Source organism: Heteronotia binoei, chromosome 12 (assembly GCF_032191835.1).
Source record: "Heteronotia binoei isolate CCM8104 ecotype False Entrance Well chromosome 12, APGP_CSIRO_Hbin_v1, whole genome shotgun sequence".
In the NCBI taxonomy this organism is placed as follows: domain Eukaryota; kingdom Metazoa; phylum Chordata; class Lepidosauria; order Squamata; family Gekkonidae; genus Heteronotia; species Heteronotia binoei.
Window position 1 is genome coordinate 46,067,917 of NC_083234.1, and position 25,284 is coordinate 46,093,200.

General features: G+C 45.0%; 1 protein-coding gene across 1 annotated transcript in view; it reads left to right on the forward strand.

Annotated features, from left to right (window-relative positions):
* The window catches only part of SEMA4C (semaphorin 4C), a 63,148-nt gene that overhangs the window by 25,430 nt on the left and 12,434 nt on the right, over positions 1 to 25,284 (forward strand). Inside the window, exons 2-6 of the mRNA XM_060251836.1 lie at positions 19,153 to 19,301; positions 20,086 to 20,148; positions 21,660 to 21,758; positions 21,901 to 21,997; positions 23,780 to 23,896. Coding sequence (XP_060107819.1) covers positions 19,153 to 19,301; positions 20,086 to 20,148; positions 21,660 to 21,758; positions 21,901 to 21,997; positions 23,780 to 23,896 — 525 coding nt within the window. The remainder of the gene's footprint in view (positions 1 to 19,152; positions 19,302 to 20,085; positions 20,149 to 21,659; positions 21,759 to 21,900; positions 21,998 to 23,779; positions 23,897 to 25,284) is intronic.

The window sequence follows — 25,284 nt, forward strand, 5'->3', positions numbered from 1 at the left end:
TTAAGATTGGACAAACTTTATAATACTTGCCCCCACAAAAATAGGGAAATAACCAAAATATGTAAAGCAGACATGTGGAAGTTTTCATTGTGCCACTGTGGCCACATAGGAGAAAGTAATTTTAAAAGTAAGATGGGAGTAAGGTTTTATTATTATGATTATAATTCAAGAAGCATTTTAAGGGAAATGCTGAGCTGATATAATTTAGTACACCTTCTGGTGATGTCAGGGGTGTATGGCGTATGCTAATGAGTCGTGCTAATGAGCTCCAGCACCTCTTTTTCTACAAAATGACCCCTGGCAATATTTATGTAGATATTTATAACCTGCCTTTCTGCCCAGTGGGGACCCACAACAGCTTCCAACATTATTCTTCCCTCTTCCATTTTATCCTCACACAACCCTGTGAGGTAGGCTAGACTGAGAGAAAACGATTGGCCCAAGATCACTCAGTTAACTTCTGTGGTAGAGTGGGGATTTGAACCTGAGTCTCCCAGATTCTACTCCAGTACTGCCCACCACACTGACTATAATTTGGTGCAGTGATTCCGATTCCTACCTGGTTGGACTTGGCAACTTAGGTGTCCCTCTTGCCTTTTAAGATGGGCCTCAATGGTCACGTAACCTACTGATACTTGTTATTAAAATAGTGTTAAGTTTTATGCTTGAGAGGGAAAGTGGCATGGTATAGTCTTGATCTCATTAGATCTCAGAAGCTAAGCAGGATCAGTACTTGGATGGGAGACCTCTAAGGAAGACTGCAGAGGAAGGCGATGGGAAATCGCTTCTCCTTCTCACTGGCCTTGAAAACTCCTTGCTGGGATCACTATAAATCGGTGGCGACCTGATGACACTTATATATGTACATACATTTAGATTTTATGTCATATTTTCCCTTCAGTAAGTCAGCTTATATTTGTTTGATTCCTTTAGCATGCATAGGGAAAGGTAGAAACCTTTCTTCCATCATGGGACTCAAGCCTGTGTGTAGGTTTCCTTTGGTAGTCTCCTGGGATATCCTGATACTGACAAGACTCAGGCCTGCTCATTTTCAGCAAGGTAACTGTTGTGCAACATTCAATCAGACCATCTTAAACAGTACCATCCCAAGCAGAATTACAGTCTTCTAAGTAAGTTGAAATCAATAGGCATTATAGGGTGGAACGCTGCTTAGAATGGTGCCGCTAGAGTATTTGAATGTGGTGGATGAAAAGCTAGATATTCTCTTGCTGAGGGACCAAATCTAGACGTGACATTGTGAGCGGTCTTTTTACAAGTCTCCCAGGTTGTGTGTGTGTGTGTGTGTGTTTCATACTATCTAAGGAATGGAATGAGTGGCAAAGAGAAGCATCCAGATGTGGACCATGGCACAAGGTGTCTTTACTCACCCTCAGTTGTACAATATCCCCAGCCTCAGATGTTTTTCTCTGCCCCTTTTTCCCTGTGAGGGAAGTGGCAGTTTGGCAAGGAGGATATTGTAATTGGGAAAATAGTGCAGGGGAGAAAGGGTTAAATCTGCTTTAGTGTTAAAATGGCTGGTGCTTGTGGATTCATTCTGCTCTTAGCTTCTCCCCAAGCAGATTTATGTTTGGACTCTTGAGGATCCTTCTGTGCCCCCCTGGATCCCTCTTTCTAGAGAATCGGAGAGGTTTTCTTCTCTTAAGTTATATCCTTCCTCCCCCTCCTCCTGGTTTTGGTGAGAGAGAAGAGCTGATTGAAACCAGATTTTTCTGTGCTTTTGATCAGCTAGTTAAGTTTGTGGCAGCTTCTGCACAGCTCCAGGACCTAATTTGTCCCAGATGCTGACCCTGGCAGAGTTGTGGGGTGCTAAGCAACTTGCAGATTCTGGAGTGGGATCTCCAAGAAGCTGTGAGCCCTCCGAACTTGCCTAGAAACAATCAAGGGCTAGGCCAGAGAGATAGTGCAAGCTGCTATTGGGGGTGGGGGAGAGACTTCTGGGATGGAGCTGGACACACGCAATGCCCCTTCAGCAAACACAGCTGGACAGTTGCATTTTTAGGCAACCTAAGCTTTAGATGAGAGAACAATCCATCTAACTGTAAGGACATGGGGTAATATGGAATTACCCTATTACCATAAATGAGTAAAGAAAATCAGCTCTGGCCCTTGATAATAAAGCTTCACTCCTGTTTTGTCTTTAGGGGAGAGTTTAGGGTGCTTTTTAAGGAACTGTTTTCAATGTGCAAAGGGTCCTCTCCCAGGTCTCTAGAATCTAAAGCTTTGAAGTGGGTGTGAGTGTGGGTGTGGGTGTGGGGGGGTCCTTTGTCCTGAGGTGATCTCAGGGTATGTTCTCAAGGCACATGATACAGCCACCTTGCTAAAGCTAAGCATGCAGATTCTGATCAGCACATGGATAGAAAACTGCCTGGGAATATTGCATAGAAAACTGCCTGGGAATATTGTATACGTCATTATTGCTAAGAACATTTTTATCTTCTGCATCCTCCAAGGAGCTCTGGGTGGTATATATTATTCTCTTTTTGCCCATTTCCTCTATACAACAACCCTGCAAAGTAGGTTAGACTGAATGACTGGCCTAAGTTAATGCCCATGAGCTTTATGCCAGAGTAGTCTGGAAGGGGTTGAATGTGGGTCTCCCTGATTCTAGCTGTGTACCATGCTAGCTCTCAGTCACCTTGAATTCCACAAGAGAAGAAATGAAAATTACATGTGTCTCTAATGCACATGTTTGTAAATGCATACACTGGAATGCAAAGCGCCAGTGCATTGCTGTTCCCTTTCATACCCTCCTTGTCCTGTAATTGCCTCTCCAAGAAGCAAATGTTACTGAATGTGTCAGGGCTGCAGTTTGTTCTATAATAAGTACAACCAGATCCATTTGAAGATTAAGCTTTCTATGAAACATTTTTTAAGAAAAAGGAAATGTTTGCGGTCAGTTTACTAACACATTCTGCTTCAGAAGCCAGAGCAGAACTGCAGAGTAAATGAGTCCAGAAGGCAGAGAAGAGACTTAAGCAGCACGTGATGAGGAGGGGTTCAGACAGTAACTGTTAATGTGAGAGGGGCGGGGCAGTGGTGTTACAAGTATATTGGTTGGTGTCTCCCTGATTGACTTGGAAATGTGGAACGGAGTAAGAGAATTTCCATAGGGAGACAATGTCCCTGGTGGGTTTCCAAAAAAGATTTGGTGTGTATCTTGTCAAAAGGATGGAAGTAGGGTTGCCAGCTCCAGTTTGGGATATTCTTGGGGTTTTGGGGGCACAGGTTGGGGAGAAGAGAAAGCGCAGTGGGGATATGGTGCCATAGAGTCCACATCCTGCCATTTTTTCCAGGGAAACTGATCTCTGTAGTCTGGAGAACAGCTTTAATTCCAGGACTGCATGCCCCATTTTTAGGTTGGTAACCTTACATGGCAGTTGGAAGCAAAGGATTCTGGGAGCTTAGTCAACAGAAGATGGCAGTTGGAAGCAGAGGATTCTGGGGGCTTAGCAGTTGGAAGCAAAGTCAAACAGATGTGTCAGAGATACTTTGGGAGTAGATATAATGTCTCAGAACAGGGGTTAAAATCTTTTTACCTATGTAGACTTGGAGAACTTTGGTGCTGGCCCCAAAAGCAAAGCGTAAGATTTGTTTACTGCTTTTGATCTGGTTGGCCTCTCACCCTTTGCTGTTATCTGAACATACAGCGTTAGTGTCAAGCTAGAGGAGATAATCACACATCACTGGACTTCTAAAAGCAAATTATAGTGTGTGGGGGGGACCAGTTGGGTCAGGGAGGGATGGAGGGGAGTTAAAACAACCCTCCAGCAGTGTGTGGTTTCACTTATTAAAATCCCCCCAGCTGTTGTTAGCCCTTTTAAGGGGGTGGGAGATATGCAACTGTTTAAAAGACTGTAACATCACAGGAACCTGATTTTATTTTGTGAAACTGTGCAGAACCAACTTCCTTCTCTGGATACAAACCAGTACTGTACAAGCATGTATATACAGTACCTGCCTGTTGCAGGAAATGTCCCAGGCTTGAAGTAGCAATAGAACTCCCACTCCCACTCCCAACATGCTGTGTTCAGCTTGGCTTGGTGCATGCTGAAATTCTGGCCTCCTTTATGATGTGAGTGCCCTGTGCCCCACGTTTACAGTGAGGGGTGTGGGTGTTTAAAAGATCCAATTTCAAGGGTTTTTTGATGGTCTTGGGGCTTCACTGTGATGTAGTGGTTAAGAGAAGCAGATTCTAATCTGGAGAACTGGGTTTTATTCCCCACTCCTCCACATGAAGCCTGCTGGATATCCTTGGGCTAGTCACAGTTCTCTCAGAACTTAACTCACTGAATGTCTGTTATAGGGAGAGAAAGCAAGGGTGATTGTAAGCCACTTTGCGGCTCCTAAAGGTGGAGGAGCTGGATATAAAACCTACCCTCCTTCTCCATAAATGTCAGACTTCAGCTTTCTGGATAGTTTGAAAAAAATCTGTTTGGGAGTACACATAGGATCCCTATGTTTAATTCCAAAAGCCTCCCTTTCAAATACTGCTGTAATTGGGTGCCTAGGCTATGTGAGGAGCAAGATTCAGCTTCCCAGCAAGGATGGGAATGGCTCAACTGCACTGGGTGCACCTGAATTCCTTGTTTTGAGAAAGACTTGTACAAATGTGCCATGTTTAAAGATTCCCCCCTACTGGTAGTTATGATGATTGTCCTACCCATGTATCAAATTTTAACTTTCTCAGTGGCCTTAACAAAGTCCAGAGGTCAGTGCATGGGAGATCCATACCTAGACAAAACTTCCCTCTTATTTTTCCAGAGAAATTTGAGATATTTCAGTGAATATCCAGTGTTCAGAATTGCTGTAAAGTTTGGAAGTTCTTATCTGCTTGCTTGTTCCAATGTTGTTATCCTGCAATTTTTAAAAGAAAAAATCCTGCTGTTTCATTTGCTGCGTTATGATAGAGCTTGCTTTGTTTTTCATTGCTGTGGGTGTGCCTCTGCCTAGAGGTGTCTTGGAAACACCACACCATTTTGGGGGGCAGTACAAACATCTCCCTTTCATAGTCCTCTAGTAACTGGAATATGTTGAACAGCACAGACCAAATTGTGCGATTCTTTCTTCTGTGGAAATTTCCTACTTGTCTGGATATCCAAGTGAGTGAGCTACTTTTGGTAAAACACATGAAGCTGCAAGCAAGTAAGCAGCGCTGTGCAGTAGCATATAGTGTAGATGCTTGAGGAAGAAAACAAAGATACTACTTTTCGACTTCCTCACTTTGCCTGTCCAGTGACATTTAGCAGGAACGCAGGTGGCCTTTGCAGCCGTTGGCTGGGCTTTTCCTCCCCACCGCCACCAAGCAGCCAGCAGTGACCATTGTGTGCCTCCCTCGCTCTGGCCCAGCTTGAGTCCAACCGTTCCCTATGCGTTATTAAGTCCCCTGAGGGATTTGCTGTCTGCCACACAGAAGCTGATCTCTTCCACGAACAAAGCAGTGCACTCAAGGCTTGAGCCAGCTGGGAAAGGGGTTCTCTGTTGCACAGACTGGGAGCCCCATCTCCAGTTACCACTCTGAGCATCCCAAACAATGACTCTTTGATCAGGGCTGGCAGACAGGAGCGGAGCAGCGCAGGCCTCTACATAGGATCTTTTCCAAAGTGTTTAGTGGCTTGGGGAGGTGCACATAATGGGGGGGGGGGGAGCAGGCTGACATGTCCCATTACACAGCTACAAGTTCTTACTGGAAAAGAAAATTCTATTGTTCCCCCCTTTCTCCTTAGCATAAGACACAGATGAAGCCCAGCTTGCCTATGACCAGCACACTGGATGACCTATGCCTCAAAATATCTCCCAGCATCCTCCACAACTTGCCTTTCTTGCTCAATTCCTGTCATTCCAGCATAGCGACTGGCTCACTGGTTCAGGCTGGAGATTCATCTGTGGTCTAGCATGCTGATTCCAACAGTTAGCCACATGGATGACTCCCTCTTGAGCTCAGTAGAAGGCAGCAGCCTTCCTTGCTGACATTGCTCAGCAGCTCAGATTTAGAGGTACACTGCCTGTCAGCATTGAGGCTCCATGTAGCTGTCCTGGTGAGGCAGTTCTACTTTAAATCTCCATGCATTTGGCTTTAAATCCATCAAAAGCTAGTGGTTATTGCCATTCATGGCTTTTGGGTGTATAATGTCCCTTTCATACTGTTTTCAGCTCTCTCAAAGACAAGGATCTGTCTCCCAGCCCAATTTGGACCCCTCTCCCAGGAAAGAGCAGATTTTTTTTCTCCGGGGCTTTGGGATGAGAAATAGTATGCCACACTTCTAAAGAAGAAAGGGCCAAGTCCTTAAAGGAATTTCTGTTTTCCCATCTTCTCTTCTCCCACACCATGCCCAATCTCCCTTTCTCTCTTCTGCCTGTATCATAGTTGGGAGATTGAGCTCCCTGTGATACTCTCCAGCCTTTTAGGTGGAGGTGAGCAGCCAGAAGCTGCTTCAGTTTGCTTTGCCATGAAAACAGCTGTTTCTCCCCCACCCCGGCTCCCTAGCTTCCGGTGGTTTGTGTAGACTCTAATTTGCTAATCACTGAGCAGAGGAGGGGGAAGCAGCTGGTGGGATTAACATTCCCTGTGCCAGCATAGCAAAGTAACATCCCCCTGGAGATCACAATCCGGACAACTGAAAGGGCTTACCCCCTTTCAGACAGCGAGGACCTAGTTGTTAGCAGCATACTAATATGCAGCTGGGGAAGAGAACTTTTCCCAGCATCCTCTGTTCCTGGTTTCCCTGTCCCCCAAGGGTTAAAGCCAAGATCTTCCTGCATCTGGACACTGTCATGCTGTGAGACCTAAATCTCCCTAATGCGTGCATGTGCTGTCCCTTCTGCTGATTTAAAGGCTTTTGACCTGGTAGCTGCTTGAAAGCGAGAAGGGTTAATTGAGGCTCCTGGGGACCTATCATGCATTTCATCGGAGCCCCTAGGGGAAGCAAAAGATCTGAACAATTCTACTACATCCAGGGGAGTTGTCACATCCCATGGAACAAAGTTTGAGTCCTGCACACAGAAGCTCACACCTTGAATTAAACTGTGTTGGACGTAAAGGTGCCACTGGAATCAAACTTTGTTCTGCTGCTTCAGACCAACACGGCTACCCATCTGAATCCACATCTAGTGGAGTTTAGACAGTCATATCAGAAATCCAACAAACATCAGGAAATGCTTGTGGCCCATGTATTTTGCATGAATCGGCATGGCTTGAATCAATATGGATTTAAGCTATGTTTCTGAAACTGATTTGCAGACCAAGGTTTTGGAGAAGCCATAATCAGTGGTAACCTCAATGTACAGGTTATGCTAAACCCCAATTATGGCAGGGAAAAGAAAGGAGTAGGGGAGAATGCTCTAGTAAGGGTAGGAGGGGTAAGTGACATTCCTGAGACTGGTTCTTGATTTTCATACCCGGGTTTGCAGGGAGGGGTAGTGTCATGGGTGCAGGCTCTGTAGTTGTACAGTGTTGACTTTATGGTTCCATGTAGCCTTTGGGTGTAGAGAATGAAGGGTCCATCTGTTTGAGTATTACTGTTCACTGTTTGCCACTCTCCGACTTCCAGTATGTTCCTACTTGATCTTTCTCTTTCTTTAAAACCAGGAAATCTTTGGTAGCTTTATAATGAGAAGCTGTGTAGCATTTGATATAGTTATTTGACAACAACCCCTTCAGGGTTCTGTAAATCTCTGGTCTTTTGTGTTAGCAGAGAGTTCTTTTGTGGATAGCAGAGAGAATTCTCGTTCCACTTTTCTTAGCATTCTTCTGTTTTCAGTCTCTCCCCACCCCATTCCTTTTTACAGGAAGTTTAAGTGCAGAATTTCTTGTAAAGTCTTGAAATCAGAAACTCTAAAGAGCACTGTTTATGCTGGGTTGTGAAACTCTGAGTTGGAAAGCTGTTGGTTTGAATGCAGTTGTATAAAATAAAAGCACTTCACTTCCAAACAGAAATTAGAGACACTGGCAGGATTTGTAAACTTGGGGATGTGTGGTGTATGTCCCCTTAAGAGGGTTGTATTGGGGGTGTGGTGTCGCACACGACAGAGATGGACGCCTGAAAACAGAGCTCCGTGCTTACTCCTGCTAAATCCACTCATCAAAGCGGCCAGCTTTGCTTTTTTTAAAATTAGTATGGGAACAGCAGACGGTCAAAAATCCAGATTGAAAAGAAACCCAAAAGGTTCCATTAAGGACTATTTCTCGAAGAAGCCCAAGACTAAGGCCTCGAGAGTGTCAAATATCCCTGCAGGCAAGATGGCGGGTGGCGGGAAAACTACAGCGGACGAGCTAGCTTCATTTCATTCCGAGGTAATTGAAGCTTTTCAAAAAATAGAACAAAACATGACTGACAAAATCTCTGCCATGATTCAGCCTTTATCTGCCCAAATTGTGGAGCTTAAAACATCTTTAGAGAAGGTGGCGGAGATGGCTAATTCCACTTTTAATATGGCGAGTGTGTTGCAGGAGGATGCACAATACTTTTATAAACGAGATGAATGGGCTACTGATAAAATTATTGCGCTTGAAAACCAACTGAAAATGGGGAATGTTAAAATTCGCAGTCTCCTTGAGAATTCCGCCTCTCCCACAGACTTAAAAGCCCCTATATCCTCCTGGCTATCAAAAGCAATGGGTTTTTCTGAAACTGAACTTTGGAGGCCACTTACAGAATTGGTCTGGTGCGCAGACAGAAATCGTCGGTGCCTAGGGACATCCTAGTTTGCGTTTCATCCGGTTCTATTACAGCTAAACTTTTACAGAAAGCCCGGACTATAAATCCACTTATACTGGGAGACCACAATGTGCAAATTATACAAGATTTGTTGTCCAAAACCTTACAAAGGCGGAAAACTCTGAAACCAATTATAGAAATTCTGAACAAGGAAGACATTAGGTATCGATGGTTTGCTTTGTACAAGCTGCAAGTTACAGCGCAAGATCAGTCATTTCTGGCTGGGAATCTAGACTCAGGAATACGCATGTTACAAGACTTGTTACGAACCTCCCTATTCCCAATAGCCTTTTGGAAGCAGCCTCTCAAGTGCACTCATTATCTTCCGACACTAGATGGCGCCACGTGCTTATGAACCATCCTGATCAGCCTGAATCCCCTAGAAGTTAAGGGGTTGGAACTGCTGCTCTGCTGAAAATTGTCTGTGTTTTGTTTTTTGTTTTGGCTGAGCTGCTGTTATACAAGACTTGCCTAAGTTTAATCCTGTTATACCTTATTAACTTGCTGTTGGCTGCCTTACGTTTGTTGTAGAGTATGCTTATGTGAGAATGCAGTCTTTTTGGATCATTATGCTACGAGTGAGGGGGGAAAGTTAATTTAAACTAATTTTGAACTCTTGTTCAGGCTGCCAGTTACATACCGGGTCCGCTACAAAGTGCTGGTTATCACCTTTAAAGCCCTATATGGCCGAGGACCTGCCTACCTGAGGGACCGTCTCTCCCCATATGAGCCCCAAAGAGCACTGAGGTCAGCAGAGAAGAACATGCTGACTATCCCTGGGCCAAAGGAGGCAAAATTACAGAGTACCCGGGCACGGGCCTTCTCTGTTACAGCCCCGTGCCTCTGGAATCAGCTCCCAGAGGAGGTGCGGGCCCTGCGGAATCTGGACCAATTCCGCAGGGCCTGTAAGACCATTCTTTTCAAGCAGGCCTTTGTAGACCGCTGACAGGATGGCTGTTCAACCCACCAAACGATTTATCTAGTGATCTCTGCCATTATATAAATGCACAGAATAACATCAGGAACATCACCGCCGCTGTTAAATTATGGAATGGCTTAGACAACCGGAACTGGTTTTAGATATTGTTGTTTTAAATTATTGTACAATTTAAATGCTGTTTTAAACCTATTATATATTGTATAATTTTATTGAACTTGTTGTTAGCCGCCCTGAGCCTGCCTAGGCAGGGAGGGCGAGATATAAATAATTTTTATTATTATTATTATTATTATTATTATTATTATTATTATTATTATTATTATTATTATTATTATTATTATTATCATCATTATTATTATTATTGTTTATCTAACTAGCTTAGGCATCCCAAATCCCCCGCCTGGCCTGTGGACCCCCAGTTTGGAACCTTCTCCCCCCGCTGGCTAAAAATCTGGAAAGCGGGGGGGAATGGTGACCCTTCCCACCCAGCAGCTTCTCGCCCCTTCCCTTCCCACCCTTGAGGGCAGCCCAGCCAGCGGCTCCAGAGGCGGTGGCGGTGCCGGGCACGCCTCACTCCCTGCTGGCTGCCCGCTGCTGCTGCTAGAGGCGAGCCACAGCGCTTCCCTGGGGCCCTGCCTCCTGCCTTGCCCTCACCTTTGGTGGCTGGAGGAGCGCGGTCAGGCGTCGCGGGCGCGGGGACCAAGCGGCGGCCTCCCTGCAGCCTTCGCTGCTCAGCCAGGCCGGGGGGCGGGGACCGGAGAGAGCCAAGGCGCTGGGAGTGGAGCCCGGCTGGGAAGGCGGCGCGCAGCCGGGCTGGCCCTGCAGCTGGAAGGCTTTTGTTGCGCTGAAGAGGGAAGGCGCGGTGCACCGGCCCGTTTGGAGAGCCTTGGTAAAGGGCAGCGGGGGGCCGGGGAGGTCAGCTCCAGCCAAGATGGGAAATGCCTAGAAATGCGTGGGGGGGGGTTGCTTCAGGTGGAGAACAAAAGTCCTCCTCAGCTGGACCTAAGCCCCCCCCCCCCTCCGGGAATCTGGACTTTGGGAATTCTTTGTAGTTATAGGGAACTGCCTGCATGCCCTCACTGGCTGGCCTGTGGGACACGACGAAGATTTCTACAGTTGGGCGGGGGGGGGGGAGAATGGCTCGGAGGAGAATATTCCCTCTTGGGGGGAGGGGGTTGCCAGCTGGGTGAAGGGAATTCCTGGAGATGGGGGGGGGGGGATGTGGGAGGCTGTTTTTTGAGGTAGAGGCACCAAAATTTCAGTATAGCATTTAGGGCCTCTCCCCAAAATACCCCCCAAGTTTCATAAAGATTGGACCAGGGGGTCCAATTCTATGAGTTCCCGAAGAAGGTGCCCCTATTCTTCATTATTTCCTATAAAAGGAAGGAATTGAATAGGTGTGCTGTCCCTTTAAATGTGATGGCCAGAACTCCCTTTGGAGTTCAATGATGCTTGTCACAGTCTTGATCTTGGCTCCACCCCCAAAGTCTCCTGGCTCCACCCCCAAAGTCCCCAGATATTTCTTGAATTGGACTTGGCAACCCTAAACTAGCTAAATGAAATTTTCTTGGATGAATGTGTACGCTTGGTTAGAAAGGTGGTGGGATCAGGAATGTGTGGTTTAACTAGTATATGGCATTAATAGTTTGATTGGGGTGGCTTGGTTGTGAGAGTGTGTGGATTAGTGGGAGAGGAATGCAAGGTGAGGCTTGGAATGTATGTAAGTTTATTTAATATTATTGTGTTTCAATGAACTTTCAGATCCTCCATCTATGTTTTAATAACTGATGGTAAGAAGTGAGCGTGTGAGACTGATTGTGCCTTGTTCTACATTGATTGCTTGGAATTTAATTTCCCTTATTATTTTATTTAGTTACATATCTCTGTAACTGTTTGGATGTAAGTCTGTTTGTGGAGTTTGTGTAGGTCTATAAATGAATGTTATGTTAATGTCAGGGGTTTGTCTATTGGCTTTCCCCTTTTCTTTTTTCCCTCTTTTTTGTTAGGTACTAGTTTATTCATTAATTCAGCTGCCAATTATGAGTTTGTTTTATATGGGGGGGGGGGTTGCTACTCCCTTGTTTTTGGGGTTTTTTTGTTCTTTTTTGTGTATGTTATTATTTTATTATTTCTGCTTATTCATGAAGAATGAATGGAGACACAGTTATTGATTGCCTTGTATATGCTTTTATTAAGTTCAATAAAAAGTTTTTGAAAATTAAAAAAAAGAGGTTGTATATATAAGTAAAGATAGGAAGTGGGGAGTAAACCTTGCAGCTGTAGAACATGATTTATGTGGTGTGTATTTACAATAAGACTGACTTGGAGATATAATAAAACAGACTTGAAGACTGACGTGGAGGCTTTATTTAAGGTACATAACAAATTGCCGATGAAGAGGGATGGTGTTTTTGCCTCTGAGTCCACCGGTACCTTTTTTGCAAAGTCCAGGTGAGCCTCCAATTAGTTTCACCTCATGGATCCAGATGTTTGACAATTGCCTTCTTGCAATTAGTGACACTGCAGTGTCTGAAGAGCGGAAGCTTGCATTGCTTATTCATTCCTTAGGAGTTGAAGGACAGTGTGTTTTTTATGCACTCCCTCTTGTTGATGATAAATATGAGACGGCTCTTACTGCATTGAAGAAGTGGTTTCTAATCGTTATAAATTTCATCAGCGCGAACAGAAACCGGGGGAGTCAACATTACAATACATTGCAGCTTTGAGAGACTTAATTGGCCCCTGTGAGTTTGGAGTGCTGGCTGACGCGATGATCAGAGACCAGCTGGTTGAAATGACTGCTGTACCTTGCATAAGGGAGCGAGCGGCTACTTTTAGAACCAAAACTTTCATTTGATAAAGCTATACCAATAGCAGCGCAAACTGAAGCAGCTTTGAATGAAACAAAGATAAATTTGGGCACTAGAGATGGAATAAAAGAAGTGGAACTGTTGACAAAGTCAAGATTCTGTAAAAGAGCTGAAGGAACAGATTGGAAAGCCAGGAAACCAGAGACACAGAATGCCAATAAAGACATGTTTCCGTTGTGGCTCTATACAACACCTGGCAAATGACCCTAAATGCCCTGCAAACGGAGTACAGTGTAGTCATTACAAAAAATTTGGACATTTTGTTAAGGCTTGTTATAGCCGCCGAAATAATCATCAGGTGCATGCTATCCAAGTACCTGATGTAAATGTTTTGAGTGTGAATGGAAGTAGAATTGTCTCTGAGGCAAAAAGAATTATGTGTACTGTTAAAATAACTGTTAGTCCCTCGGGGGAGAGTAATGCAGTTGAGTTCATGTTAGACACTGGGTCAGCAGTCTCTATACTATCTGAGGCACTGTTCTTGAAATATTTTGGGAATGTATCATTAGTGGAACCAAAATTACCACTGGTTTGTTATTTAAAGAACCAAATACCTTTACATGGTTGCCTATCTGCTGAAGTGAGTTGTGGTGCAAGTTGTGCGCCTGCAGAGTTCTATGTTGTGCCTGATGGTAACCCTATTCTTGGCAGGGACTTGTTTGCTGCATTAAAGCTGATGGTAGTGGATGGCTGTGTAGTGGCCCCACAACTGGAGGCTGAGTCTATACAGAGTGGGAATATTTCTGTAAGTGGGGATACCTTGGTACAGGAGATTGGGTGTGCAAAGGGATTTGCCCATAAGGTAAAAGTGAGGTCTAATGTGATACCTGTACAACAGAAGTTACGATGATTGCCATTTGCTGTGAGAGATGCTGTGTCAGAAGAGCTTAAGAAATTGACGGAGAAGGATATACTGAGGAGGTGGACTCATCAGAATGGGTCTCACCCATAGTGGTGGTAAGAAAGAAAGACAGAAGTATATGCCTTTGTGTAGATCTCAGAGAACCTAATAAGGCTGTGGTGATTGAGAGTCATCAATTGCCACATATAGAAGAAGTGTTCTCTGAATTGGCAGGAGCTAAGATGTTTTCCACCTTGGATTTGCAAAGTGCATTCCACCAAGTCATGTTGCATAGAGAAAGTAGAGATCTTACAGCATTTATTACACATGACGGATTGTTTAGATTTAAGTGTGTCCCATATGGATTGGCTTCAGCCCCTGCGGCTTTCCAAAAGATGATGTCTTTAATAGTTAAGGGGCAGAATGGAGTGTAGTGCTATTTAGATGATATTATTGTATTTGGAAAGACCCCAGAAGAACATGAGAGAAATTTGCAGTCGGTATTAAGGCATATTAGTTCAGCTGGGCTGGAACTTAATATGGAGAAATGTAAATTTAGGCAGGTGGAACTTCCTTTTTTGGGACATAGTGTTTCAGCAGAGGGGTTGAAACCTGATTTAGATCATGTTGAAGCAATTATGCAGGCACCACCTCCAGCTGATCTACAAAAGTTGCATTCTTTTTGGGGGGTTGACTTTATGGTATGCAAAGTTTATCCCTAATTATGCTTCAGTTACTGAGCCATTGAGAGAGCTGTTGCGTGGAAGTACAACCTTGGTATGGTCATCTACAGCGCAGGCTAGTGTTGAGACTGTAAAAGATTTGATTATTCATAGCCCAACTTTAGCGTTGTTAGAGCCATCTCTGCTTATAATTGTAACAATTGATGCTTCTGACTATGGCCTGGGAACTGTGTTGACTCAGCTCCACGAAGGCAAGGTAAAAAACACAATTGCGTTTGCATCAAGAACATTGACTGAGGTTGAGAGAAAGTATTCTGTAGTCGAAAAGGAGACTCATGCATGTGTTTGGGCCACAGAAAAATGGAGAACTTATCTGTGGGGTCATCGGTTTAAGTTACGCACTGACCATAGCCCCCGATGACACTGTTGATATCAAAAGGATTGGGAAGGGCAGGAAATCGAATTGCTAGGTAGTCAGCACGACTGCTTTGTTTTAGTTATGAGATGGAATATAAGCCAGGAGCAGAAAATGTAACAGCTGATTGTTTGTCGTGGCTTCCCTTGCCATCCTCAAGTGTATTGCCAGAAGAGGATGTAGAAGTAGTTGCACTGCTCTCAGGCATTCCAGTTGCAGTCACACAGGAGAAATTTCAAGCTGCATGCTTGGTATGCACAATTCAGCAGAAACTAAGGGGATTTTTTATGAAGAAATGGCCTAGTAAGGAAAAAGGAATGGCGTTAGAACTGTTGCCTTATTTCAGAGTACGTGATGAACTGTCATTACAAAATGGCTGTATTTTACAAGGTACGCATCGGTTGCTTGTAGCAGAGGAATTGTGATCTGCATTTGTAGCTCTTGCTCATGATACACATCAGGGAATTGTACATACAAAATAATGATTGCGTGATTTGTATTGGTGATCTGGGGTGGATTCACAAGTGGAGGCAGCCATTAAGGCTTCTGTCACCTGCCAGTCACATGATAAGATAGCGGTTACACATCCCACACCATTACAGCCAGTTTCATTCCCATATTCTGCTTGGGGAAAAATTGCTATTGATATTGTGGGACCTTTTGATACTGCCCCTATTGAATGTCGTTATGCTATTACACTAATAATTTTAGTAAGTGGCCAGATAGCACTTACGTCACAAGCTACATCAGCTGCTGTTATTAAGTTTTGGCAGTAGTTTTCAGTAGGGAAGGGGATCCTAAGGAGCTGATTTCGGATAATGGCACTCAATTTACTTCTGTGGAATTTGAAACGTTCCTTGCGGAGCTAAATATTATACACAGGAGGTCATCGGTGTATTATCCACAAGCTAATGGAGCGATTGAACGATTTAATAGAATTATTAGGGTTTGTAGAATCTTTCGGGCTCAAGTGCCGTGTTCTACTGGAGAAAGTTTTTCTTCCAGACGTTTCGTTCTCAGCTGTGGAGAACATCCTCAGTGGCGTTGCAGCCGGAGCAGGCGCTCTGACCTTCTTGGCTGCTGTGCATTGAGTGAGGCCAGGGCTGCTGGAGAGCTGCTATTTCTAGGCTGGAGGGGGTGTGGTGAAAGCGCAATTGGTTTGTGGATGTGCCCATTGTTTGGTGGGGCTTCCTGGAAGGTGGTTTGAGGATCAACGCCTGCTCAGAAAGTCTGAAGCTCTGCCCCCCAGACAGTATGGCCTCCCTAAGATCCACAAACCCAATGTTCCTCTTCGTCCAATAGTCAACTCCATTGGCTCACCTACCTACACCATAGCCAAACACTTGACCGGCCTTCTTCAACCCCTTGTGGGCAACGCTACCTCTTAAATCAGGGACTCATCACATTTTTTGGAAAAAATCAAACCCCTAAAACTCCAACCCAGCGATTTTAGTAAGCTTCGATGTCGTCTCGTTGTTCACCATGGTTCCCGTCAAAGAAACCCTTGTTCAGCTACAACACATCTTTCCTGATGACATCACTGCCCTATGCCACCATGTGCTCACCGCTACCTACTTCCAATGGAACAATAACTTTTATGAACAGATCGATGGAGTTGCCATGGAAAGCCCCCTGAGCCCTGTCATCGCTAACTTTTACATGGAAACCTTAGAAGATACAGCACTAAGATCTGCCCTCCTAAAACCACGTTGCTGGCTCCAATATGTGGATGATGTTTTTGCCATCTGGAGTCATGGAGAGGCTGCTTTGAATAACTTTCTCCTTCATCTGAATTCAGTCCATCCTCGTATCCAGTTCACCGTGGAAAAAGAAAACAATGGTTAACTTGCCTTTCTTGATGTCCTCATTACCAGGAAAGATGACGGAAAACTCGGCCACACTGTATTCAGGAAACCCACACACACCGACCGTTATCTAAATAAGGATTCCAATCATCATCCTCGCCAAAAACGTACAGTTGTAAAAACCCTCATCCACCGAGCATCACGCATCTGTGAACCAAGCCAACTCCAGCAGGAACTACACCACCTCAACCAGTCACTGCAGGCCAATGGATACTCCCAACAAGAAATTAGAAGAGCCCTCCATCCCAGGAGACCATCCACACCAAATCCCGAACCACACACAAATGTAGGTACAGCCTTCCTGCCTACATAAAATCTGTCACTGACTGCATTGGCAAAATTCTCAAACGCCACAATGTTGACACAGTCTTCAAGCCCACACAACAGATCTGCCACATGCTGCGCTCGGCCAAAGATATGAGAGATCCACTTTCAATCCCTGGAGTCTACAAAATACCCTGCTCCTGTGGTGCAGTCTACATTGGCACTACCCAACGCAGTATCAACACCCGCCTCACCGAACACAAGAGACACTGTCGCTTGTTTCAGCCAGAAAAATCAGCTGTAGCTGAACATGCACTTCAAGAAGGAGACCACGTCATCCACTTTGAAAGAACTGAAGTCCTTTCTACGGTCTCGCATTATCATACCCGCCTGAACAGAGAAGCTATTGAGATTTACAAACACCAACACAACTTTAACAGAAAGGAAGAAGGCATTTCCATCCAACAATCTTGGTATCCAGCTCTGCAAAACACCCTACAGACTATAAATTGCAGAAAGTCACAGAACAACCAGTACATTCCACAGAACAATCAGCACAGTCAACAACCATCTTCCTTATCTTCACAGCCCTTCCAACCCTCCCAGCAATTAACACAGAACAATGGTCACATTCAACAGCCAGTTTCCTTATCACTTCCCTTCCTGGAAGCCCCACCAAACAATGGGCACATCCACAAACCAATTGCCCTTTCACCACACCCCCTCCAGCCTAGAAATAGCAGCTCTCCAGCAGCCCTGGCCTCACTCAATGCACAGCAGACAAGAAGGTCAGAGCGTCTGCTCCGGCTGCAACGCCACTGAGGATGTTCTCCGCAGCTGAGAACGAAACGTTTGGAAGAAAAACTTTCTCCAGTAGAACAAGACACTTGAGCATGAAAGATTCTACAAACCCTAATAACGTTACCAGCCGTGAAAACCTAAAATCTTTGATTTAATAGAAGTTTGAAAGATAGCTTGCAAACAGCTAAATTAGAAGGAAAGGCATGGGTTACCTTTACTACCGATTTTTTACAAGTATATACGGCAACAAGGCATGCCACAACACAACGATCCCCAGCAGAATTGTTGCATGGGAGGAAGATGCGTACTAAGTTAAATGTTACTGGGATTTTAAAGACAAGATGTAGTAGTAGATTCAGAACTGAGGAAAAGAGTTGAGCAGGAGCAAGAAAAATATAGGGCTTATACAGATAGACGTAGAGGTGCTAAGGATGTTAAATTTGAGTGTGGTTCTTTTTTCAGAGTAAGGAGACCGGAAATTTTATGAAAGGGGGAATGTCGGTTCACCCCACCCCTTGAGGACATTGAGAGGAGAGGACCATATACCTATAAATTAGCATATGGTCAAGTATGGAATGCATCTCATTTGGTATCTGCACATTCTAGTGGAAGGAGTTTTGAATTAGATGATTCTCCTTTGTTATCAAGGACTCAAAATGAGGCTGAGCCTGTTTGTGAGGGGACTAATCCAAGGGATCAGTTGGAACTCTTGGATACACCTCAAGAGACACTAGTATCACAACCCTTACCATCTCAAGAGGCACCATCAGCTGTAGCAATGGAGAGGACAAGAAGAACCAGATGACCACCTGTTTGGATGAAAGACTATATTATGAATTGACAAAGGGGGAGATGTGGTGTATGTCCCCTTAAGAGGGCTGTGTATATAAGTAAACATAAGAAGTAGGGAGTGAACCTTGCAGTTGTAGGTTGTGATTTATGTGGTGTGTGTTTACAATAAAACTGACTTGGAGATATAATAAAACAGACTTGAAGACTGACATGGAGACTTTATTTAAGGTACATAACAGGATGTTTTTAAAAATAGTATTAATTTTTAACACTGTCTGTTTCAGCCCTCCTTTGGAGAACTGCAATGAAATGGCTGTGCTTTTGTTTTGCTTTAAAAAAAAAAAAGCTGGGGAGACCTTGTGTGCTTCTGAACCACTGCTAGCTTCCATGGCAGTTACGCTGTGGCTGGCTATAGCAACATAATTACACTTTCCATGCAGTGGAAGGCAGCAGGGCTCATACAGCAGCTGAAGGAGAGACTTGCTGTTCAGGGATTGCTGCTATCTGAAAAGCAATTTCTGGAGAGATGAACTGGATGGCTGGAGTGTGTGAGCTTTGAAAGGAAAAATGAAGAAAGCAAGTATGTGAAAGAGAGAGAAAGGAATATACTGCATTTTTCAAAGTGATGTGGCCGGGAAGAAGAGGGATTGATTATGCTCTTGGGAGTGAGACTACCTGCGTGTCATCCAGTAAAACCAGTGGGTTGCAAGCAGTGGTAATGTGGAGTGGTTTGTGGAGATACTGTCATATATGGGCCATGAATGTTGCATGTGGGTTCCCTATGCGGACAATCCGCCACCTCTGGACAAGCCCCCCAGGTCTGTGTGCCACTGCATAATTAGGTAGGGTTGGGGTTATTAAAACGACAAGCTCGTGCTGGCAAAGAAGAGTGTTTGATTATTTTCCTCACTCAGTCCTTTGAATACTGTCTACTTTTCCCTTGCAGAACTGAAGGAAGTGACAAAGCGTTTCTCCAAGGCAGGAGTGTTTGACTATACAACATTGACATTGGACCACACCAAAGGGCTTCTTTACGTGGGGGCTCGGGAAGCCATTTTTGCCCTAAGCACCAGCTCTGTGGAACTCAAGGAAGCAGTGAGTCCATGTTTTGTTCAGGGCCTTGGGTTTGTGGGTGAAGAAGCAATGTAAGGGTCTTGCACAGCTCACATACATTTCACTGAATACATCAAAAGAGCCTTGCTGGATCAAACCCAGAGGCCCTCTGGTTCAACATCCTGCTTCCAGTACTGGTCACAGAGATGTTTCCAGGAAGCTCCAAAGTGGACATTGGGGTTTTGTGTAGTTACCAAGATGAATAGCCATTGGTGGGTACCTCCTTAATTTGGAGGGAAAGGCCATCAGCATTGAGAATCAGATAGCCCGATCACGAAGAAAGCAAATGGATTGGAACTTGGGCACTGGCATGGGGAGGAGTAGATACGTCAGACTCTGGGGCACATCCCCAGGGAAAGTTCTTCTACATAAGCCCCTCTGAAATGAACAGGAGCTGTGGAAGACCACTGCAGTGTGTTAACAAGAAGAAAGGGAGCAGTTGTTTAGATTGTTGCATTTCAGATGGTGAAATAACTGGAGAGGGTAGTTTAGGTAGGCGAGGGCTCCTTATAGGAGAGGCAGGAGAGTGTTGTTGGGGTTTGGATTGCTGTGATGGATTTTGGCTTTTTAACCCTCTTACGTGAACATTGCATTTTCAGAATTTTATTGTTGGATCTTTTATTGCTGTGGGGCTGGACTTTCTTGTATCATAAACCACACTGAGCCATTGCAGTAATGCAGAGTAAACATTTTATTTATATGTGTGTGTTTGCTAATTAATTAATTGTTTCTGGTATATATATCATTAATTAATTGTTCCCGGCAGATCTTTTGGGAGGCTCCAGCAGAGAAGAAAGCAGAGTGCATCCAGAAGGGCAAAAGTAACCAGGTAAAGCAAGTCACTCCGGAGGTCCTTACCTCCCCTTGCACTTCACCCTTGACCATGGAAAATAGTTGCTCTGTGTAAAAGTCTGTCAGTCATTTTGCCGTACTTTAGAGTGACTAATTCTCAGAGAAGTCTGCATCTGGACTGAACCACTTCAGATTTCTGCAAGGTGGCTCATATGATTGAATACTCTTCTGTACAAACAGTTACCCCTGTATAGGAAACTATGCATAAAAGGGTTTTAGCCCAGTCTTCTGCCCGAGAGTGCAGGAAACCTGTCCCTCCCCTTTTTTTGTCTGAAAGTTCCTTCAAATCACCCCTTTCTCCAACATTGGTTTGGTCCATATAGCCCCCCCCCCTTTAATTACCTTCAGTGAAAATTAGGCTGAAGAAACAGAACGCAGAAGAGGGGTATGAACACTAGCTCAATTCTCTGTGGTTTGGTCACGAAAGTGAGCTGAACCAATGGTGTCACATCTTTAAAATAAAGTTTTCCACAAAAATCAAATTACTACCAGGTGGGTGTCTACCTGATATGACTCCCTCCCTCCCTTCCCTCCTTCTGTTGCCCAGCCCAATCCTGCCTTTGAGGGTGCCCTGCTCAGACTTACTGAGTTCCTTAGATCTTCCCATGAGCAAGCAGACTCCCCTCTTTGCTTGAATTTTCCTCAGTCATATTTGCATTTTTATCTTTCCCTGCAAAATTCTTTAACCAGCATGAATCCTTGCTGTGGCATGCCTGTGAGGGAAGCACAATTAATATGGGCAGTGCAACATCCAAGGTCCGCTGCTGAAAAGATGGCCCCTGCCAGTTCTGGCAGATGGTCATGTCCCCTCACAGATGCAGCTGTTCAGTATTGGGGAAGGAAGACCTGGCTGGATAATGGGTAGCTTGCAATCAACTTCCCACCGCTCTTCCTACCCAAAGAGTTGAGTTGCGGATCATTGCCAACCCAGTTGTTCTCTTAGCTAATCCTAGAGAAAAGTGGTTGCTCAGGATTCAGTTGAAAAACAAGGAGGCCCCCTTTGAAGACAGGTGTTGTGATGAGGTCCAAGCTGGCTCTCCCACCACTTTGATTCTGCCAGTGTCCTGGGCCTTCCTCTGGTCCTTGAACAGAACTAGTCCTGTTTGGGAGGGGGTTTGGGTTCAGATGCAGGGTTGGGTTCAGATGCAGAGCTCTGCACACTGTATCTTTTGGGCATGTGTTTCTGCTCCAAGAAAAACTGAATTCTGTAAATTCACAGTTGTTCACTTTATACTTGTTGGCGATGAAGAATAAGCACTGCACTCTAATTCCCTCCCCCCAAACTGGAATTCAGCATTCCTCTGGCTGCTTTGAAATCACCAAACATTGCTTGCACACTCCTAAGCTTATCGCTGAAGCCTGGAGAACTAGAAATTTCAGCTGGAATTGTTTGGGTGCTGTCTTCACACATAAATAGCGCAGGTACCAAATATATGCAGCCTTAAGCATGGATGCCCTTTGGATGCTCATGAACTTCTTTCTCTACAGACTGACTGCTTCAACTACATCCGTTTCCTGCAAACCTACAATAGCTCTCACATGTACACCTGTGGCACTTATGCCTTTCAGCCCAAATGTGCCTACATTGTGAGTATGCGAAGGAGCTTTCATGGGTGTGGATATGTTCATGTGCTTCATGTAGCGCTGATGGTTACCGGCTCAATTCCATAACTGCTATCTCTTTCTCTCTCTCCCCCCCTCCCTTTTTTTTGTTTGGTGCCTTCTTCAGGATTTGGCCAGTTTCTCCATCAACAGGCTGTCATTTGAAGATGGAAAGGGGAAGTGTCCCTATGACCCAACCAAGGGACATACAGGCCTCATTGTGGGTAAGTGGTATCCAAAGTTGGGCCAAGACATTTGGTACCCAAAGCAGAATATCCCCTTGACAATCATCTTCCTGAAGTTTATCAAGGGATATTTTATTTTATTTATTTATTTTATTCCACTTACTATATCCCTCCCTCCCCGCCAAGGCGGGCTCAGGATATGGCCTGCTGCAACACTCTCTTGCGCTAGGACTGTTGGAATGGATTGAGCAAGAGGACATCTCAATATGGTTATGCCTTCTGGGTCTGATCAGTGTTGATCTTCCACCCAGGACAACAGCCTCATCTTCCCTCATGGCACAGCTGCCTCCAGCACTGTTGATTCTTGGGAATGACCTACTCCAAGCCCATACAGCCCATCCATGAGAAAGCAGGGTGTTGCTTACATGTAACTACTTGCTTGCCTCCCTAGGGCATGCAGGGTTTCTGGAGACTGGGCTGTGTGGGGCACCATTCTGTGGTGCTGAAGGGAAGGGCTTCTGCTACTTGCAAGCAGCAGAGATTTCCCTCTGTCTTCTAGCCAATGGTTATAGTCAGAGGTATTCAATCAATCAATATATTTATTATGATCAGAGATCAGAATAGTCAGAGGTATTATTAGATTCAATTTTATGCTGCCTTTCTCTGTAAACAGGGTGGTGTACAATGATAGAGGTATTGTTTTCCCTGTTAGCAAGCATAGGACAGGAATATCTTGCTCCATCTATACTGGCTCCTAATCTGTTTCTCGGCACAGTTCAAGGTGCTGATATTGACCAGCCCTATATTGTTTAGGACCAGAGTACCTGAAAGATTGTCTATTTGCTTACAAGCCTACCCAACTGCTAGGGTCACTTTCAGAGGCCCTACTTTAGGTGTCCCTGCCTTCTGAGATTAGATGGGTGTCAACCTGGGAGAGGGCCTTCTCAGCCATGGCACCAAAGCTCTGCAGCTCTCTTCCCAGAGAGATTTACCTGCCCTCCTCCTTTTTTGATCCAGAGTATTTCAGAGGCAGTAGAGGGGGTGGGGGGGAATGGTTAGTCTGCATGACTTTTAAGTGTAATTCAGTTTTCACTGGGAACAACTGAGAACAGCTCTTGCTTTCGCATCCTTTGAGCAAAAACTATCCATGTATGCTTAGATGGGTTTTTTGTTCCTACTGATAAGAACTATAGGCATTTCTTAGCTTTAATTTTGAAATAAGCAGCTAGAACAAGCCTGGAGAGTCTGTTGGATCTTTCTGATTCTGCCCTAAAAACAAGATTCTTGAATCCATGATGCCACCTGGGTCATTTAACATTAGGGGAAAGATTCCAGTGGGCCACTCCACTAATTCCTGGCAGGCTGCTGGCAGCCGGGAGTTAACAGAGCCAAGCCTCAGAAGCCTTGCCAGCACCGCTGGGGCCGCTTGGCATTGACACTCAGTATCAGCGGTGGTCAGTGTCAGCTCACTGTTTGGCTCCATGGCTGGTTGACACTTAGCTTGGCTTGTCCCTGGGCCACTTTTAACTTCTTAGTCAGGCCCTGGGAGCTGCACGGGTTTTGCAGCTTTCTGCCTTGGCCTTGCAAATATGTCTATGGCCTGCCAAAAGCTATACCAGCCTACCTGCTCAACAATACATGTCAGTTGTTTGTGGCCTAACCGGGAGAGTACCAACTTTTGCAAAGGTTCCTTGCCTTGAGGGAATTTCTTTTACTTATCTCAGATGACTGGCAGTTTGCTAGTCTGCTCTCCCTGCTTCTGTCTTGAACCTTCCGTCTGCCACTTTTAAAGGCTTGTTTCTTCTCTTTGGACTATTTTAGATGGAGATCTGTATTCAGCAACACTCAACAACTTCCTAGGCACTGAGCCTGTGATCCTGCGCAACTTGGGTTTGCGCTCTTCTGTCAAGACGGAGTACTTGCCTACCTGGCTCAATGGTGAGATCATGCACCAGGTGAAAGGGGTCTGCATGCAGCACTTTGGGTCTGTACACAACACTGTAATGCATTGTGGCTACTTTGAGTGCATAGTTTGTGTGATGGCTTCTAGAGAAAGATCTTGATGCCTGTAGGTGCAGCTAATAAAAAATCACATCTCTCAATATCAGGTTAGTTGACATGAAGGAAATCCCACCTCTTTGTTCTGTGTCTCAGTGCCTGATCTGGTTCCATGTGAAAATATTCACTGAAAAGTCAGAGAAGAGTGGTCTCTGGCAACTCATGCCTGGCTGTATATTACCTTTGCCACACTAGAGCAGCTCCATCAGAAAGAGCTCTGTTGAATGAGAATTATGACAGAGGTGTCCTTTTGATAAGCAGAGAATGCTGGATGGGGTATCAATTAATGCACAGGGCAGAAGGAGTTGCTGGCTGTATCTCCTGCTCATTAGTCTCATCCCTTAACTCTCTTCTTAGGCACTTGATGGTCCCTAGGAATCAGGGGAGATAAGCAAGACAGAGAGAGGTAGCCAGTAGCTTCCTTTTCATTGTATTTACTTACTTCATTTATACACCTGCCTTTCTCCCCAGTGGGGTCCCAAAGTGCCTTATAGCATTCTCCTCCATTTTATCTTCACAACAACCCTGAGAGGTAGGCTATATATGATAGCATGGTCACCCTGGCAGGATGGAGATTTAGACTTGGATCTCTTGGATTCTAGGCTGACACTTTAACCACTACTCTATGCTGGCGCTCATTGTATGTGTGTTTTCTGTCCATTCCTGTGTTCTCTGCCTGCTAGTAGGGAGTAGGGATGTGCAAAAAAAAAAAAATTCGGAATTACACGGATTCGGAAGTACACGGGGAAAAAAAATTCGGATTCCCCGTGTACTACTGAATACCGTATTCGGAATAGCCGCATATACGGTAATGCGCGGCTATTTCCGAATATACGGCCCTATTATACCCTATGGGCCATTGAAATCAATGGCAAATAGGGTATAATTGAAGCCGCCTGGAGGGGAGGGGGTTTGAGGGAGAGCCCCCAAATTTTCAGGGGACCTGCAGGGGACTCTCCCCTCCAACCCCTCCAAGTCCCAAAAAGATTGGGCCAGGGGATCCCATTCCAGGGGCACCCAAAGAGGGTGCCCCTATTCCATCATTATACCCTATGGGCCATTGAAATCAATGGCAACATAGGGCAAAATTAGAGGCTACTGGGGGGCAGGGGGTTTGAGAGATTGCCCCCAAATTTTCAGGGGACCTGCAGGGGACTCTCCCCTCCAACCCCCCCAAGTCCCAAAAAGATTGGGCCAGGGGGTCCCTGTCTTTGGGCTCCCCAAAAGGCCCATTGCTAACAATGATGGGGAAAGCCCAATTAGCCACT